The sequence below is a fragment of the Bos javanicus genome, chromosome 24, assembly GCF_032452875.1.
Source record: "Bos javanicus breed banteng chromosome 24, ARS-OSU_banteng_1.0, whole genome shotgun sequence".
In the NCBI taxonomy this organism is placed as follows: domain Eukaryota; kingdom Metazoa; phylum Chordata; class Mammalia; order Artiodactyla; family Bovidae; genus Bos; species Bos javanicus.
The window spans coordinates 44672433-44687368 of NC_083891.1; the positions used below are offsets into that span (position 1 = coordinate 44672433).

The 14936-nt window shown below is 41.2% G+C and overlaps 1 protein-coding gene across 3 annotated transcripts in view; it reads left to right on the forward strand.

Annotated features, from left to right (window-relative positions):
* The window catches only part of SETBP1 (SET binding protein 1), a 408271-nt gene extending 399546 nt beyond the window's left edge, over nt 1-8725 (forward strand). For all 3 annotated transcript variants that reach the window (XM_061400044.1, XM_061400047.1, XM_061400046.1), the window contains one exon: nt 3321-8725. In XM_061400044.1, the coding sequence (XP_061256028.1) occupies nt 3321-3943 (623 nt within the window). In that variant the 3' untranslated portion in view covers nt 3944-8725. The remainder of the gene's footprint in view (nt 1-3320) is intronic.
* The last annotated feature ends 6211 nt before the right edge of the window (nt 8726-14936 follow it).

Consider the following 14936-nt stretch of genomic DNA (forward strand, 5'->3'; position numbering starts at 1 on the left):
ATGTGGCTAATGGCTACTGTATGAGACAGCATAAATACAGACCAGTTCCACCACTGCAGACATTTCTATTGGACAGTGCTACTCTAGAGGCTTAATAAAGTCCCATGAGGTAGCTTTGGAGGGAAGAAATGTTGAAATTTCAGCCACTCAGTCTTTGACTCAATTAATCTACATGGGAGTCACTTTAAACTTTCACACCTGGTCATTGAAAATGAGACAAAAATTCAAGGGATCTGTGTTTTTAATTTACATAAATGGTATGCTTACAAACACTCATTTTCTTTTTTTATTCAACTGTTTTTAGATTCAGCCATGTTGATATGTAGTTTATTCCTTTTAACAGATGTGCAGTATTTCCTTGGGTGAATGTTTCACAGTGATTCATTATCTTTTAAATGAATATTTAGATTGTTTTAAGTCTTCTGTAACATACACTGAGCTTCAAGGGACATCATCAGCCTCCTGTCACACATGAGCAAAGGAGGCAACCCGGCTGGGCTCTCTGGGGCCCTGGGCACGCCCATCTTCAACACTAGCAGTTATTGCCCAATCACTTCCCAAAATCATCGTGACACTTTGCTTTCCTGCCAACACTGTGCAAGTCTTGCTACTTCCTTACAGGATTACAAATATCAGGTAGTCTCAGACTTTTAATTTTTACCAATATGGGTTCACATATATGCAGTAAAAGTACAAATTCAAGCAGGGAAAGAGAAGGAAATGGAATTGATGGAGCACTGACTGAACTGACTCTGTAATGTCTTCTTGCTAATAAAATAAAGCACGTATGGCAAAAAGTAATGTTTATTAAATGTGAATGGTGGGTACAAAAGAGTTGGTTATAGTATTTTTAGTATTGTTTGGTAGGTTTAAAATACTCAGAATGAATTATTTCATAATTTTTAATGCAAAGGTTTAATAAAAAAAATATGTATCATGTAAGAAATTATTGAATATGGGATTATCTACTATGTCCTTTTTGTTTGTATGACATTTCATGCTCAAAAAAGTATTGAGATGAAATATCCATTGGTTGTATTTGCTCCAAATGACCTCCAGTTCAGCTCACAGTTTTCTAGTCAAACTTTAATCATTGAACATTGCCAGCTAATTGCCCCAAATGATTTATTTTGGAACTGCATGCTGTATAGTGTGTCACATGGCATTTTCTTCTCTTTGGATGATATAAACTAAGAAGAAGGTAAACTGCTCGTGGAACTTTTATTTGGAACAATGCCAATTGTTTTGTGGAGTATTAGCCCAAGGACCATAGAATACTGAGGACACACAGGGATCATCCAGTAAAGCACAGACTCTGGGAAGCTCCTGGCAAACAACTGGGGGCCTCAACAAATAAGTTGGGATACTTAGTTTTCCTTTCCTTGTGAGCAGTGTGGACAAAGTAAATGGCTTGGCTCTGACATGGAAACTTGCTGTTAGTGTCACGATATTTCCAATGGTCAATTTAAAAATCTAAACTAAAACTCCTTTAGAGAAGAATATAAGACAGTAATGATCAGTATGATTCATCAGTCAAGAAACAATTTTTAAATCCCTGCCATTTTTACAAGGCACCATGCCATGCCCTGTGAGGGACATGAAGACCAACAGAAGTCAGCCTCTGTGTCTGAAAACTTACAATCGAGCAAGCTTTTCTTTTTACAACAGTAACTACAAAAATTCTATTTTGTAGTCAGAAGCTCACTCTGGCTTTGTTCTATTTTGATCTTTATAACTTATTTTAAAGATTGTTCAGTAGGTATTCATTGCACAGTAAGTCTCACGATGACCTTTGGCCAAAAGCAGTACCATTTTGGCCTGTCCTATGCAACTCAGAGCTTCCCACTCCATGAAGCCCATGGCATAAATAACTTCAAATAAAACCCTCCAGGAGATCTGTGTCAGGCACAGCATGAGAGAGAGATGGGGAAAAGCAGGGAAAGAACCATGCCAGAGTGCCCAAGAGTAAGTGACAGCGGTGTCTGTGTTTTCGCCAGTTTTTCCTCATCTCCCTTAAGATATTTATTCTGCTTCTCCACTAACAGTTGAAGAAATGCAGGATGACACAACAAACCACCATGCTAAAATGAAACACATTTGCTTTTAGGCCTGCAGTGTTTTTGTAGTGTTGACGACAACTACATGGGCTTCTCTGGGGATGCGCATTTAGCGTAAATCACAGCAGCAAAGAACTAGGGACACACTTTTTGAGCTTGTAAGTGGCCAGAGGGAGGAGCCAATGTGAAGATAGGGCAGCTGGATGTGTGTGAGTGCCTGTGTGTGTATGTATGTATACACATGTATAGACAGGTATGCCTCTAGTGAACAACACAAGGAGGAAGAACCATCTAGAGGAAAGGTCTGCTCCATCTTGAAGCTATTCACACTTTACGGTGTCTGAACTTCAAAATGAAGCAGTTCTGAAGGCTATTTAGTGGCGGCAGTACAGGACTTCCTGCAACTAGAAGTTTGGCTCATAAAACAGAGGCGCATCTGGCCACCAGGACATGAAAAGAGTTCTTTGCAAACAACAGCCCAGTAGCAGGGGTGTAAATGATTCAGAAACACCTGGCTGGTATTTTCCTTGGGGATTCCAGAAGATGCACTAGTTAAGAAAGACGTGGTCAATTGGACATCATCAGGCAAGTTGACATGTCCAGACCATTGCGGGGGAAATTAAGAGAGATAGGGTCATCCCAGATATAGTGTTCCTAACAGAATTCTCCCTCTGTCAGTGGAGGACGGTTAGGGATATAATAGGTTCAGTTCCGGATTCTAGTTCAGGTCAAGGCATCTCCTTTTTGAGGTTGATGCTACAAACGAATGAGTCAGATTCTCTGATCCAGAGGGCTGCTTGTCATTTTATCCTTTCAGCATCTTTTACCAAAAAAAAAAAAAAGAAAGTATAACCTAATGCTAAATTAAATTAGATCAGAGGTCAGAGAGCTGAACAAAAAAATAAAAGCTATAATAGAAAAACAACAATGGAAGACGTTATATTGTGATTCTGACATTGACTTCCCTGGCAGATCTTCCTACATGGTGTGAGCCTGTTTCCAAACTTAAAAATGGGAACAAGAGTATTTCATGGGATTTCTGTGGAGACCGAAATAATGATATACTTTGTACACATACTATTCAACCCATGTTTATGTCTATTTTTTTTTAATTTTAATAAAAAAAGAATAGTGGGTACTGAGTCATAGCATCAACTTTCCATCATCTTCATAGCCAAATATACTGCCAGTTGTCACTGAAAAGCCTGGGTTTAAGACAGCCTGCATCCTGTGATCAGTTTCTTCTCTCTTCCCTTCCTGCAGCCAGCTCCTCCCTGAAGAAGCGATTTAAGCGGCGGGAGATCGAAGCGATCCAGTGCGAGGTGCGGAAGATGTGCAACTACACCAAGATTCTGTCCACCAAGAAGAACCTGGACCACGTGAACAAGATCCTGAAGGCCAAGCGGCTGCAGAGACAATCAAAAACGGGCAACAACTTCGTCAAGAAGAGGAGAGGGCGTCCCCGGAAGCAGCCCACGCAGTTCGATGAGGACTCCAGAGACCAAATGCCAGTGCTGGAAAAATGCATCGACCTTCCCAGCAAACGGGGTCAGAAGCCGAGCCTGAGCCCGCTTGTCTTGGAGCCGGCCGCCAGCCAAGACACCATCATGGCCACCATCGAGGCGGTCATCCACATGGCCCGGGAGGCGCCGCCCCTGCCCCCACCGCCGCCCCCGCCCCTCCCACCGCCCCCGCCACCCCCGCCGCCCCCGCCGCCCCCTCTGCCCAAGACCCCCAGAGGAGGCGGGAAGAGGAAACACAAACCTCAGCCTCCGGCCCAGCCCCCGCAGCAGGCGCCCCCGCCACAGCCCCTTCCCCCGGAAGAGGAAGTGAAAGCCAAAAGGCAGAGGAAGTCGCGAGGCAGTGAGAGCGATGTCCTTCCCTAGGGTGGGTCTGGGCGTCCGAACCTGGGGCCGGGGGTGGACTTACGCGTTGAAAGTGCAGTGAGCCGGGCTGGGCGGAATCCCCGCCGCAGGGACACCATGCCCTGCTCTCCAGAAGCTGGGCAGGGGCAGAATCGGGCCAGAGGACGGGGTTGAGCCTTCAGGAGCTCTTGGCAAAGCAAAGCAAGGGGACGTCTTCAAAAGAATGGGTGTGTGCGTGCGTGTGTGTTTGCGCGCGTGCGTGTGTGTTTCACAGCAGTTCCCACCAAGCAGCACTTCAGTGTGGCTAGATCCTTGACAGGCAGCAGGAGACCCATCCTGGAGGAAAAAGATGGTGGTGCTCCCGGAAAGCCGCCAGACCTCCTGCAGCCGAGGAGCACCCTTGATTCCATTGCGGTTGCTGGACAGGAAGATTGAAAGGGAAACGCCCTCAGTTAGGAAACATTCCAAGGGGAGAACAGTGGCACATTTCTCAACTGGCTTTGTTGTAATCCACTTCCATTTTAATTGGTTTTTATTTCTTCTGGTTTTTTGAGCTAGGCTAGGCTTTGGGGCACCAAAATCATCTTCAGGTGACCTGAATCTTTCTGTTAACAATACGGTTTCTCAGATAGAGTGATGTCATCGGAGGGTGAAATTCTAGTGATAGGCAACCTCAGACATGCATTCATACTCTTTTGTGTGTTTCCTCTACCACACATACACTGATTTTTAGCATCATCTGTTCCAGCTTTTTCTTTGCACATTGTACTTCCATGTACCTTTTCATTACCTTTCATACCTGAATAATGTAAACCTTACCTGTGTCGTCATGTTCATCCTTGGCATGCTGTTCCAAGGAACTTGGCTTTGAATCCCAGTCATTGTGAAACGAATACTTAGTATTGATAGAGCCTTTTAAAAATAAGTAATTTAGAGCAACTGAATATATATTGACCCAGGTATCAATCAGGTTATTTTTATACTTAAAACATATCAACGAAGCATAGACAGATTAAAACGGTTTTAATGCCCCATAGAAAATGGAATAATTGACAAATCACCAAAAATTGAAACCCCAGACCCACCAGAAAGATAAGTGTCTAGCAATGCCTTGTTTTTGTTTTTGTTTTTCAAACAGATAACTGTCAAAGGTCATTGGAAAAAAAAGGGAGCAAAAAGACAATAGAAGTCCATTATCTCTTTTCATGAAAGCAGATGGGATTAAGTGTTCTTATCTGGGAAAAAAGAAAGGAAATGCTCAAAGGGTGTCACCACTCCAATCCTATCACATCACCTTGGACAAAGTATCCAAGTTGTGGTTGCCTTAATAAACTGAAACATTTTGTACATAATGTAATTATAAGTCTATCAGTCTGCATGGATGCAAACTGTGTGTGACAAATCGTCTTTTAAATGGTCAATTTCAACTGTACATTTTTCATCCAAGTTGTACTCTAGCCATTGGTTTAGCGTGGACAGATATTCCATCTCTTTTATCCATTTCCACAGCCCAAGTAAAACATGTTAAGAAACTCAGAATGAATATAAAGTTATTCCGTTGCCATAGATGTTTTCTAAAAGTCAGATGTGGAAACTTCAAATAAGTATTTTCAATTTCGTTCCTCACACCTCCCCCTTATCTTCCCTAAGACATCAAATACCTGGTATGGTAGATTATAAAAAGAGAGACACTAAGAGACAGAATTAAATTTTCTGATGAGAATATCTGGTTTACCTGCAAATTACTTCTTTACAGGAAGTTGGGAAGAGCAGAAAATTGTGTTATTACTTCAGAACACAACATTATTTCCTTAGAAAAAGAAGGATTTTTGTTGGGAACATAGAGTAAGGGATGGGTTATCTATCAGAGTAAATGTTTAAATTCCAAGTTAATATGCTTGCAAACATCACTGCTCTGTCATGGCACCGGCAGTTGGTTGAAATTACCCACAGAGCCATCCTATTATATGCTATCACCATGGACTTCACATCGTGTGCTGCCACTAAGTCAGTAGCATTTAATCCCAGCATATGTGAGTTTAAAGGAATGCAGTCTCCTGTTCTTCAAAGCTTATATCTTAGATACTGTTTATGACCTAGGTTGACCTTTGACATTTCACACAGGTTGAACAGCAAAATCAAACCAACCACTTTAAATTTGTCATTCCCAAGCCATATCTGAGTGGTTCCAAAGTCATTCAAGAGGAAGGTTTAAATTATCCCTGCTAACCCCACCATTGCTATGAAAGAGCACCCATTTTCATTCCAATTAAGCCATAAAGAGGTTTCTTTCTTGTTGGATTTTGAAAATAATTGATTTCATTCTTTCTTTTGCCCTTCTTCCTTCCAGTGTTGTACTGTTTCCCCAACCAAATCTGTGAGCAGACTAAATCTTCCTGCAGAGAGGAATAAGCTGACACTCTCTAAGCTTCTTAAGGAAGGACCTAAAGCTCAATTGGCATTAACCTCTAGTAGGTGAGAAATTTCAAATAACTCTAGGATACATTAGAATTTCCAAACCAACAAAAGATATTCCAGGAGAGGTACAGCAGACTTATACCTTATACATAAATTCAGTTCGCCAGTGATCATGTGAGTCAAACGCAGATCTTCTACATTTATGATCCCAAGACTAGATTGGAAAACTGCAGAGGAGCCAAACTGAGATAAGCTAATTCATTGTTTGGAGGTGGATGCAAATTTTGTCACCTACATAGGGCTTCTCTTTCCCATCAAGTTCTTCCCTCAGTATCGCATTACTTTGATTTTTTTCCTTTTGCTTTCTATTAGCCTAACTCATCTTTCTAGTATGACCATTTCCTCATTTTCTAACTACCCGCTTTGCATTAGCCTCTCCTGTCCAGGCTCAATATGGGGCCAGTCTCATTTCACATCTTATTGGTAGCAGAACCAGTATTAGAACCCAACTCTCCTGACATGCACTGGGGAGGTCTCTTGGCCACTCAGCACTGCTTTCTGTGGCTGCATATTTAGAGAAAATGCACGAGACTCCATAACCGCTCCAAAAGTATTTCATAATAAGAGAAATTCCTTGGTTTACTTTTCTGTTTCCTGCAAGACTTGCCTTCAGCAAGGAGGCACTTAATATAGACCCACTTATATGGAGTCTGATTAGGGGTAAGCAAAGGGTGAAATCGGTATAAAAATCACCTTGAGGGTGATGATGGGTCTCTGAGCCATCTTTCTAAGTGGCTGGGGAGCCACTTGCTTTTCAACCGCTCATCTCAAACGAGAGGAACAGAGTTTAACTTCCTCTAATGTATGGTTCCCACTACAACGCGAGGAAGACAGGTTGAAGGAAAGGAGAGCATGTCAGGGTTGGCTCGTGATTTGACAGGCCTGGGACTCAACAGCCACTGACAGCCCCGAGTAGGTGACTAAGGGCCGACAGGATTAGCATGTTAACTTGGCTGCTGTCCGGAGTGGGAGGCCACATTTGATGGCAGTCGGAGTTCGTGTTCTGGGCATTGCTGGTTCTATAAATATGATAAGCAAGTGGTGACAGAATTATAGTATAAGGTGATGTACTACATGGAGATCATAAAGGATTTGGTTTTAGGACTTAAGTAGAAAATCCACTCCTACAGCTTATTACCCGACAATATTCAGATAATGAGCTTTTGGAGAATATTATTTCCCTACCACTAGGAAGATTTACCTGGGAACTGTCTAAAGTCTATACATATATTTCCAAAGCCTTTAAATGCCAACTGTAGCATGGGGGTCGGGGGGAGGTGGCAGAAGCTGAAATGCCTCAAAAGCCATTTAAGTGTTACATTGCAGGATTTTCAGTCCTTCACATTATGTAAAAGTAGATAAATATAGACATTATTCTCAATTCTACCCTATAATATCACAATGGTCCACATGCCAGAGCTTACAGACAATGTCATCACAGTGCCTAGAAACTCGAACTGTAATATACCGTAGCATTTTCTTGGTGTTTTTTAAAGTTTCCTTCCACAACACCAGGCTCCCTCTGCCTCTTGTTTCTTGGAGAGTTTGCCCTACTGATGAGTCTGCCTCCCTTGTTGGACTCAGTCACTTGGGGAACAGTCTTAGAAGCACATATCAACCAAGGAAGAAACTTCCTGGATAACTCTCGCCCATTTGCCCAGGTATAATAAACACTAAAGGGGGAAAAATTGAAAAGAGCTGCCACTGGTCAACACAGAAGGGCAGTTCCAGCTTAGGTTGGTGTCTTTCTTTTTCTTCCTTTTTTTAAAAAAAAAAATCTATTTCTTAAATAATAATAAATGCACATGATGTGTTAAATATGTATATATATATTTCAAAAGAAAAAAATGGGGCACAAGATTGTCTTACAAGTCGTGCTGGCTAATTTTTAGTTTGTATTCATAAGTGGTTTTTAAAAGCCTTTTTTAAAGTGTAATTTGCATGTTCTACTTTGATTGTATGTAAACATATTTTAGAACAAAAAATGTATTTGTATTTTATTGAATATAGAGGCAAGAAAAATTGTACATTGTTTGAAATGTTCTTTTTGTAACAGTTTTTATTCATAAAGCATTTTTGTACATTTAAAATGAACATGGACTTGCTGTTATTTGAGGCGTAGATACATCTGGCATGCTTTACTGTCATGCTCCTCCATGGTCTTAGATGTTGGGTTTTAAACATTTTTTCTAAAAGAAAGCTCAGTCTTTTTCGCTACCAGATCAGGTTAGCACAGTATAGAGCACTTAACTATTAAAAAAAAAAAGTTAATCCTATTCATATGTTATTCATTGTGTGAAATTAAAGACATTCAATTCAGTCTAACATGAGTTGTGAATTCTTTTGTTTTATTTTCCATCTGGTTCACATCACTGAGGAGTTTAATAGCATTTGGGGGTCTTTGCTCACACCAACTGGATATAGAATCATTGAGAAAATTCTCACCAAATTTCTGCCTTTTGTATGATTCTGGGAAGTACATTTTGGGCAAGATTTGAGTCTGATTTACAGGGTTACTGTTCAGAATATATTACACCTGGACATAAAGCCAAGCCTGATTCAAAGAACTAGTCAGAACTCTGTTGAAAGCAACCCAAATGTAGTATAAGATGTTGGAGACCCTCCTATCCTAAAATTTTAGAAGAACATTATGGATTAAGCCTTCTTACTAAATATCCCATGATGTTAAATAGCTGAAGGATGGATCCCTGGCTGGCCTTAAAGTTTTACTGGAGTGATAGGAAAAGCTATTTAATCAACCACAGGCAGTTACTGATCACGTATCCTAAACTCCCAGTCTGAGCAAGACCCGAAAGGCGGTGTCGAGGAATATACAATCCTTGCTCTGAAGGAACTTATAAGGTTGGCATGTGGAAAATAAACTATAGTTCTAGGCAGAATATGGCAAGCAGTAAAAGAGTGATGGGGTCTCAGAAGGAGGGTGGAGCCCTTGAGGTGGCACTTTCTTTTGTTCCTACTCTTCATGTTCTAATTTTTATATTCAGAAGTAGGTTTTAAGAGCCCTTTTAAAAGTGTAGTTTGCACATTCTACTTTGAGAACATGTAAACGTTTATACATATATTTATATTTTTTTCATTTCCTTTCTTTATCTTCTGATGCACCACTTCAAAAAGCCAACAAGGTAAGTAGAAAATGTTAAAAGCAGCTCTGCATCCTTAACCAACAACCTGACCCAATGTAACATTTATTACGACTTTTGATATTTGAAGCACACACAATGGAATAACAGGAATCCTGTGAATAGCAGTCTTCAACAGTGGATTATTAGGGCAATCCCCAGGGTGGTTGGAATCCTAATGCTTTAGACAGTTACCTGAGACTCAGAGAATTTAGTCAGCAATTTCCATCAAAGTAGAATTTGCCCTCTTTCCTCTGCCAACTATCTTGCACTGAACCTTCCCAACCCAGGGATTGAACCCAGGTCTCCTACATTGCAGATGGGTTCTTTACCAGCTGAGCCACAAGAGAAGCCCAAGAATACTGGAGTGGATAGCCTATCCCTTCTCCAGCAGATCTTCCCAACCCAGGAATTGAACCAGGGTCTCCTGCATTGCAGGCAAATTCTTTACCAACTGAGCTATCACGGAAGCCTGCACTGAACCAGGAAATTTTAGTACCTCATATAGTCCTTTTTCATTAGACTGCTGGTATTTCTGAAATCAGCAAGGCTCCCAGGGGTGTACCTAATCTCTTCCCACCAACTTCTCATGTAGGGACAAAGCTGTTGCCATGATACTGATTGGCTCAACCTTTAGGGTTTTTCGTCAGTCCAGAGAATAGCAACGTGCTGACAGAGATTGTGAAGACAGTCAGCTGTGTTCACACATGTTGCTGGTACGAATTTTTACACCCTGTTCTACCAGCAAGGATGAACCTTAGTTCCAGACCTAGGAATTCTTTTCTAACCTGGAGGAGAAGGAAAGAAGGGCCTTTCAGAAAGCCTGGCTCCAATTCTTCCAAAGGATTTCTCTGTGTTCCAGTCTTTTCTATTTTCCTAATCCCTAGGCATTTGAAATTGAAAAACCAGAAAAAAGGTTTTTTGTTTTTTAATTCCCCGCCTCTGCATTTTGCTGTCAAGTACATACCCTGAGGGGGTGAGGACAAATCAGCCTAGCTACCTGAATTGAAGGAAGGAGATAGCAGAAAAGTAGAAATACTGGTAATTGGTTACTACTTCAGAAAGTTTAACCAGGTATCCCTGTGATAGGGAATAAGGACAATGAAGTGAAAAGCTAAAGGATTTGCCCAAATCTTAAAAGGCCCTTAATAGGTGAGGTGAGATAATGGGTGTGAAAAGGATCGGGAAGGTGCCAACAGTGACAAGCATTTCCATTGGTTGTTATTACTGACACTTTCACTTTTATAGGAAAGGCCAAATTCAGTTTTTTAACTGTTATAAAAAGCTGTGGCAACACACTTTGTTGAGAGCTTTTGTTTTCAGGATTCATTAAAGGAAAAAAAAAAAAAAAACTGGTTCACAAGTGTTATTCTCATTCATTTATGCCAAAATTGGGAAGTAAAAAAAGAGAAATATTAAACCTTCAATAGAGAAACCTCACTTATTCTATCATTACTAAACTTGATATTTTCCCTTAATTCTACCCTTTATAGAGAATATAGCACTGGAATAAGAGTCAAAATATCTGGAAGGTATTTCCACTTGATCACTAAAAACTTCTACACCAAGGAGCAGAACTTCTTTGAGTCGCACTTGCTTACTCTAAAATGAGGAGTTAAGTTCTTAATGATATCTGCAATGGCTTATAAGTTTAAATCTCCAATTCTCTCGTTGTTCTACCTTCCAAACAGGCCCTACCTTTAGTTCCCAACTTTATCTGTTGTGTAGATAGTTGTTCAGTCACTCAGTTATGTCCAACTTTTTGCAAGCCTATGGACTGCAGCACACCAGGCTTCCCTGTTCATCACCATCTCCTGGAGCTTTCTCAAACTCATGTCCATTGAGTTGGTGATTCCACACAACCATCTTGTCCTCTGTTATCCCCTTCTCCTCCTGCCTTCAATCTTCCCCAGCATCAGAATCTTTTCAAACGAGTTCACTCTTCGCATCAGGTGGCCAAAGTACTGGAGCTTCAGCTTCAATATCAACCCTTCCAATCAATGTTCAGGGTTGATTCCCTTCAGGATGGACTGGTTTGATCTCCTTGCAGTCCAAGGGACTCTCAAGAGTCTTCAACACCACAATTCAAAAGCGTCAATTCTTTGGTGCTCAGCCTTCTTTATGGTCCAACTCTCACATCCATACATGACTACTGGAAAAACCATAGCTTTGACTAGATGGACCTTTGTTGGCAAAGTAATGTCTCTGCTATTTAATATGCTGTCTAGGTTGGTCATAGTATTCCTTCCAAGGAGCAAGCATCTTTTAATTTCATGGCTCCAGTCACCATCTGCAGTGATTTTGGAACCCAAGAAAATAAAGTCTCTCATTGATTCCATTGTTTCCCCATCTGTTTCCCATGAAGTGATGGGACCAGATGCCATAATCTTTGTTTTTTGAATGTTGAGTTTTAAGCCAGCTTTTTCAGTCTCCTGTCTCACCTTCATTAAGAGGCTCTTTAGTTCCTCTTCACTTTCTGCCATAAGGGTGGTGTCATCTGCCTATCTGCAGTTATTGATATTTCTCCTGGCAAACTTTATTCCAGCTTGTGCTTCATCCAGTCTGGCATTTCACATGATGTACTCTGCATAGAAGTTAAATAAGCAAGGTGACAATATACAGCCTTGGCATACTCCTTTCCCAATTTTGAAGCAGTCCATTGTTCCATGTCTGGTTCTAACTGTTGCTTTTTGACCTGCATACAGATTTCTCAGGAGGCAGGTAAGGTGGTCTGGTATTCCCCTCTTTTTAAGAATTTTCCACAGTTTGTTGTGATCCACATAACCAAAGGCTTTAGTATACTCAATGAAGCAGAAATAGATGTTTTTCTGGAACTCTTGCTTTTTCTATGATCCAAAGGATGTTGGCAATTTGATCTCTGGTTCTTCTGCCTTTTCTAAATCCAACTTGAACATTTAGAAGTTTTCAGTTCACATATTGTTGAAGCCTGGCTTAGAGAATTTTGAGCATTACTTTGCTAGCATGTGAAATGTGTGCAATTCTGCAGTAGTTTGAACACTCTTTGTCATTGCCCATCCTTGGGATTGAAGTGAAAACTAACCTTTTCCAGTCCTGTGGCCACTGCTGTGTTTTCCAAATTTGCTGACATATTGTGTGCAGCACTTTCACAGCATCATCTTTTAGGATTTGAAATAGCTCAGCTGGAATTCCAACACCTCTAGTAGCTTTGTTCATAGTGATGCTTCCTATGGCCCACTTGACTTCACACTACAGGATATCTGGCTGTAGGTGAGTGATCATACCATCATGGTTATCTGGGTCATTAAGATTTTTTTTCTATAGTTCTGTGTATTTTTGCCACCTCTTCTTAATATCTTCTGCTTCTGTTAGGTCCATACCATTTCTATCCTTTATTGTGCCCATCTTTGCATGAAATGTTCCTTTGGTATCTCTAATTTTCTGAAGAGAACTCTAGTCTTTCCCATTCTATTGTTTTCCTGTATTTCTTTGCATTGTTCACTTACAAAGTCTTTCTTATCTCTCCCTAATAGAGCCAATGACCTTTTGGGGTTGTCTATCCTCAGTATGGTGGCTCAGATGGTAAAGCATCTGACTACAATGTGGGAGACCTGGGTTCAATCCCTGGGTTGGGAAGATCCCCTGGAGAAGGAAATGGCAATCCACTCTAGGACTATTGCCTGGAAAATCCCATGGACAGAGGAGCCTATTAGGCTACAGTCCATGGGGTCGCAAACTGTTGGACACGACTGAGCGACTTCACTCACTCATCCTCAGTATAGTTTATCCTATCCTAATGTGAGAGTTGGACTGTGAAGAAAGCTGAGCACCAAAGAATTAATGCTTTTGAACTGTGGTTTGGAGAAGACTCTTGAGAGTCCTTGGACTGCAAGGAGATCCAACCAGTCCATTCTGAAGGAGATAAGTCCTGGGATTTCTTTGGAAGGAATGATGCTAAAGCTGAAACTCCAGTACTTTGGCCACCTCATGCAAAGAGTTGACTCATTGGAAAAGACTCTGATTTGGGAGGGATTGGGGGCAGGAGGAGAAGGGGACGACAGAGGATGAGATGGCTGGATGGCATCACTGACTCAATGGACGTGAGTCTGAGTGAACTCCGGGAGTTGGTGATGGACAGGGAGGCCTGGCGTGCTGCGATTCATGGGGTGGCAAAGAGTCAGACACGACTGAGCGACTGAACTGAACTGAACTGAATGTGACTAAGGAAGTGAAGGTGTGGAGGAAATTAATGAAAACAAATAGAATCCTAAGAACATATAAAGAGGTTTTTTCTTTCTTTTTATTTCCTGCCTTCCTTCTTTTCTTCTTTTCTTTCCTATCAGAACATTAACAAGTACCAGAAATATTAAGATGAACAAGACAAGGTTTCATTGAGCTTTATCCAAGCAAGTCTAGATCATGAACTTCCCCCTCCCACTCTCTGCCTATCCAAATTCTACCCATCTTTTTAAGGTTCAATTCAAACCCCACCTCCTCAAGGAAGTCTCAAGAAGCACCCACAAATATCTCTCAGATCACTAATTTGGTAACTGTTCTTAATAACCTTACAGGCAGCAGAGTACAATCCTTAGCCAGGGCTGCCATGTAAAGTTGTACAGGTTGTTCCCTGTATAAAGTGATCTGTCTAAGAAAGAAAGTGGGAGCTGAAATCTAGCCTGCACTTCCTTGTCAAACTGTGTACTCTTGGGGTGGCATCTGCCCCAAATATACATGATGATTTTGTGAGAATAATGCCTAAAGTAATTTTTTTTCAAGATCTACTGTGCAGCAATGAAAGGTGGGGATAATCTCTGCTTCCCTCTTCTTCTCACTCAGATCATAGTCCATTCTGCCCTTGCCCCTGACACCTCCAAGACCAGTCTCCCAAGACTTCTGTTTTAGTCAGTAAGACCATGTATTCCAGAAGATCTCGAATCCCTTCCCAAACTAAATAGTTGGAAGGAAACAGTGAGACTAGATGTGATGGTTCATGTGTCATGTGACACATGACGATTCATGTGTCATCTTGACAGGTTATGGGTTTCCTGGATTAAATATTATTTCTGGGTAAGTCTGAGAGGATGTGCCTAAATGAGATTAGAATTTGAATGTGTGGACTCAGTAAAGAAAATTTCCCTACCCAATTTGGATGGGCACCATTTAATCCACTGAGGGGCTGAATAGAACAAGAGGAGAAGGGAGAAAACTGTCCCTTGTTTTGCCCTCCTCACTACTGAGTTGGGACGTATCTCATTTTCTCATGCCCTTAAACTGGAATTTACACTATAAGCTATGCTGGTTCTCAGGTCGCAGACTGAGCCTGAATTATACCACTGGCTTTCTTGAGTCTCCAGCTTTAAGAGGAAAGATTATGGGAGTCCTCTGCCTCCACCATCAGTTCCTCATAATAAATGATA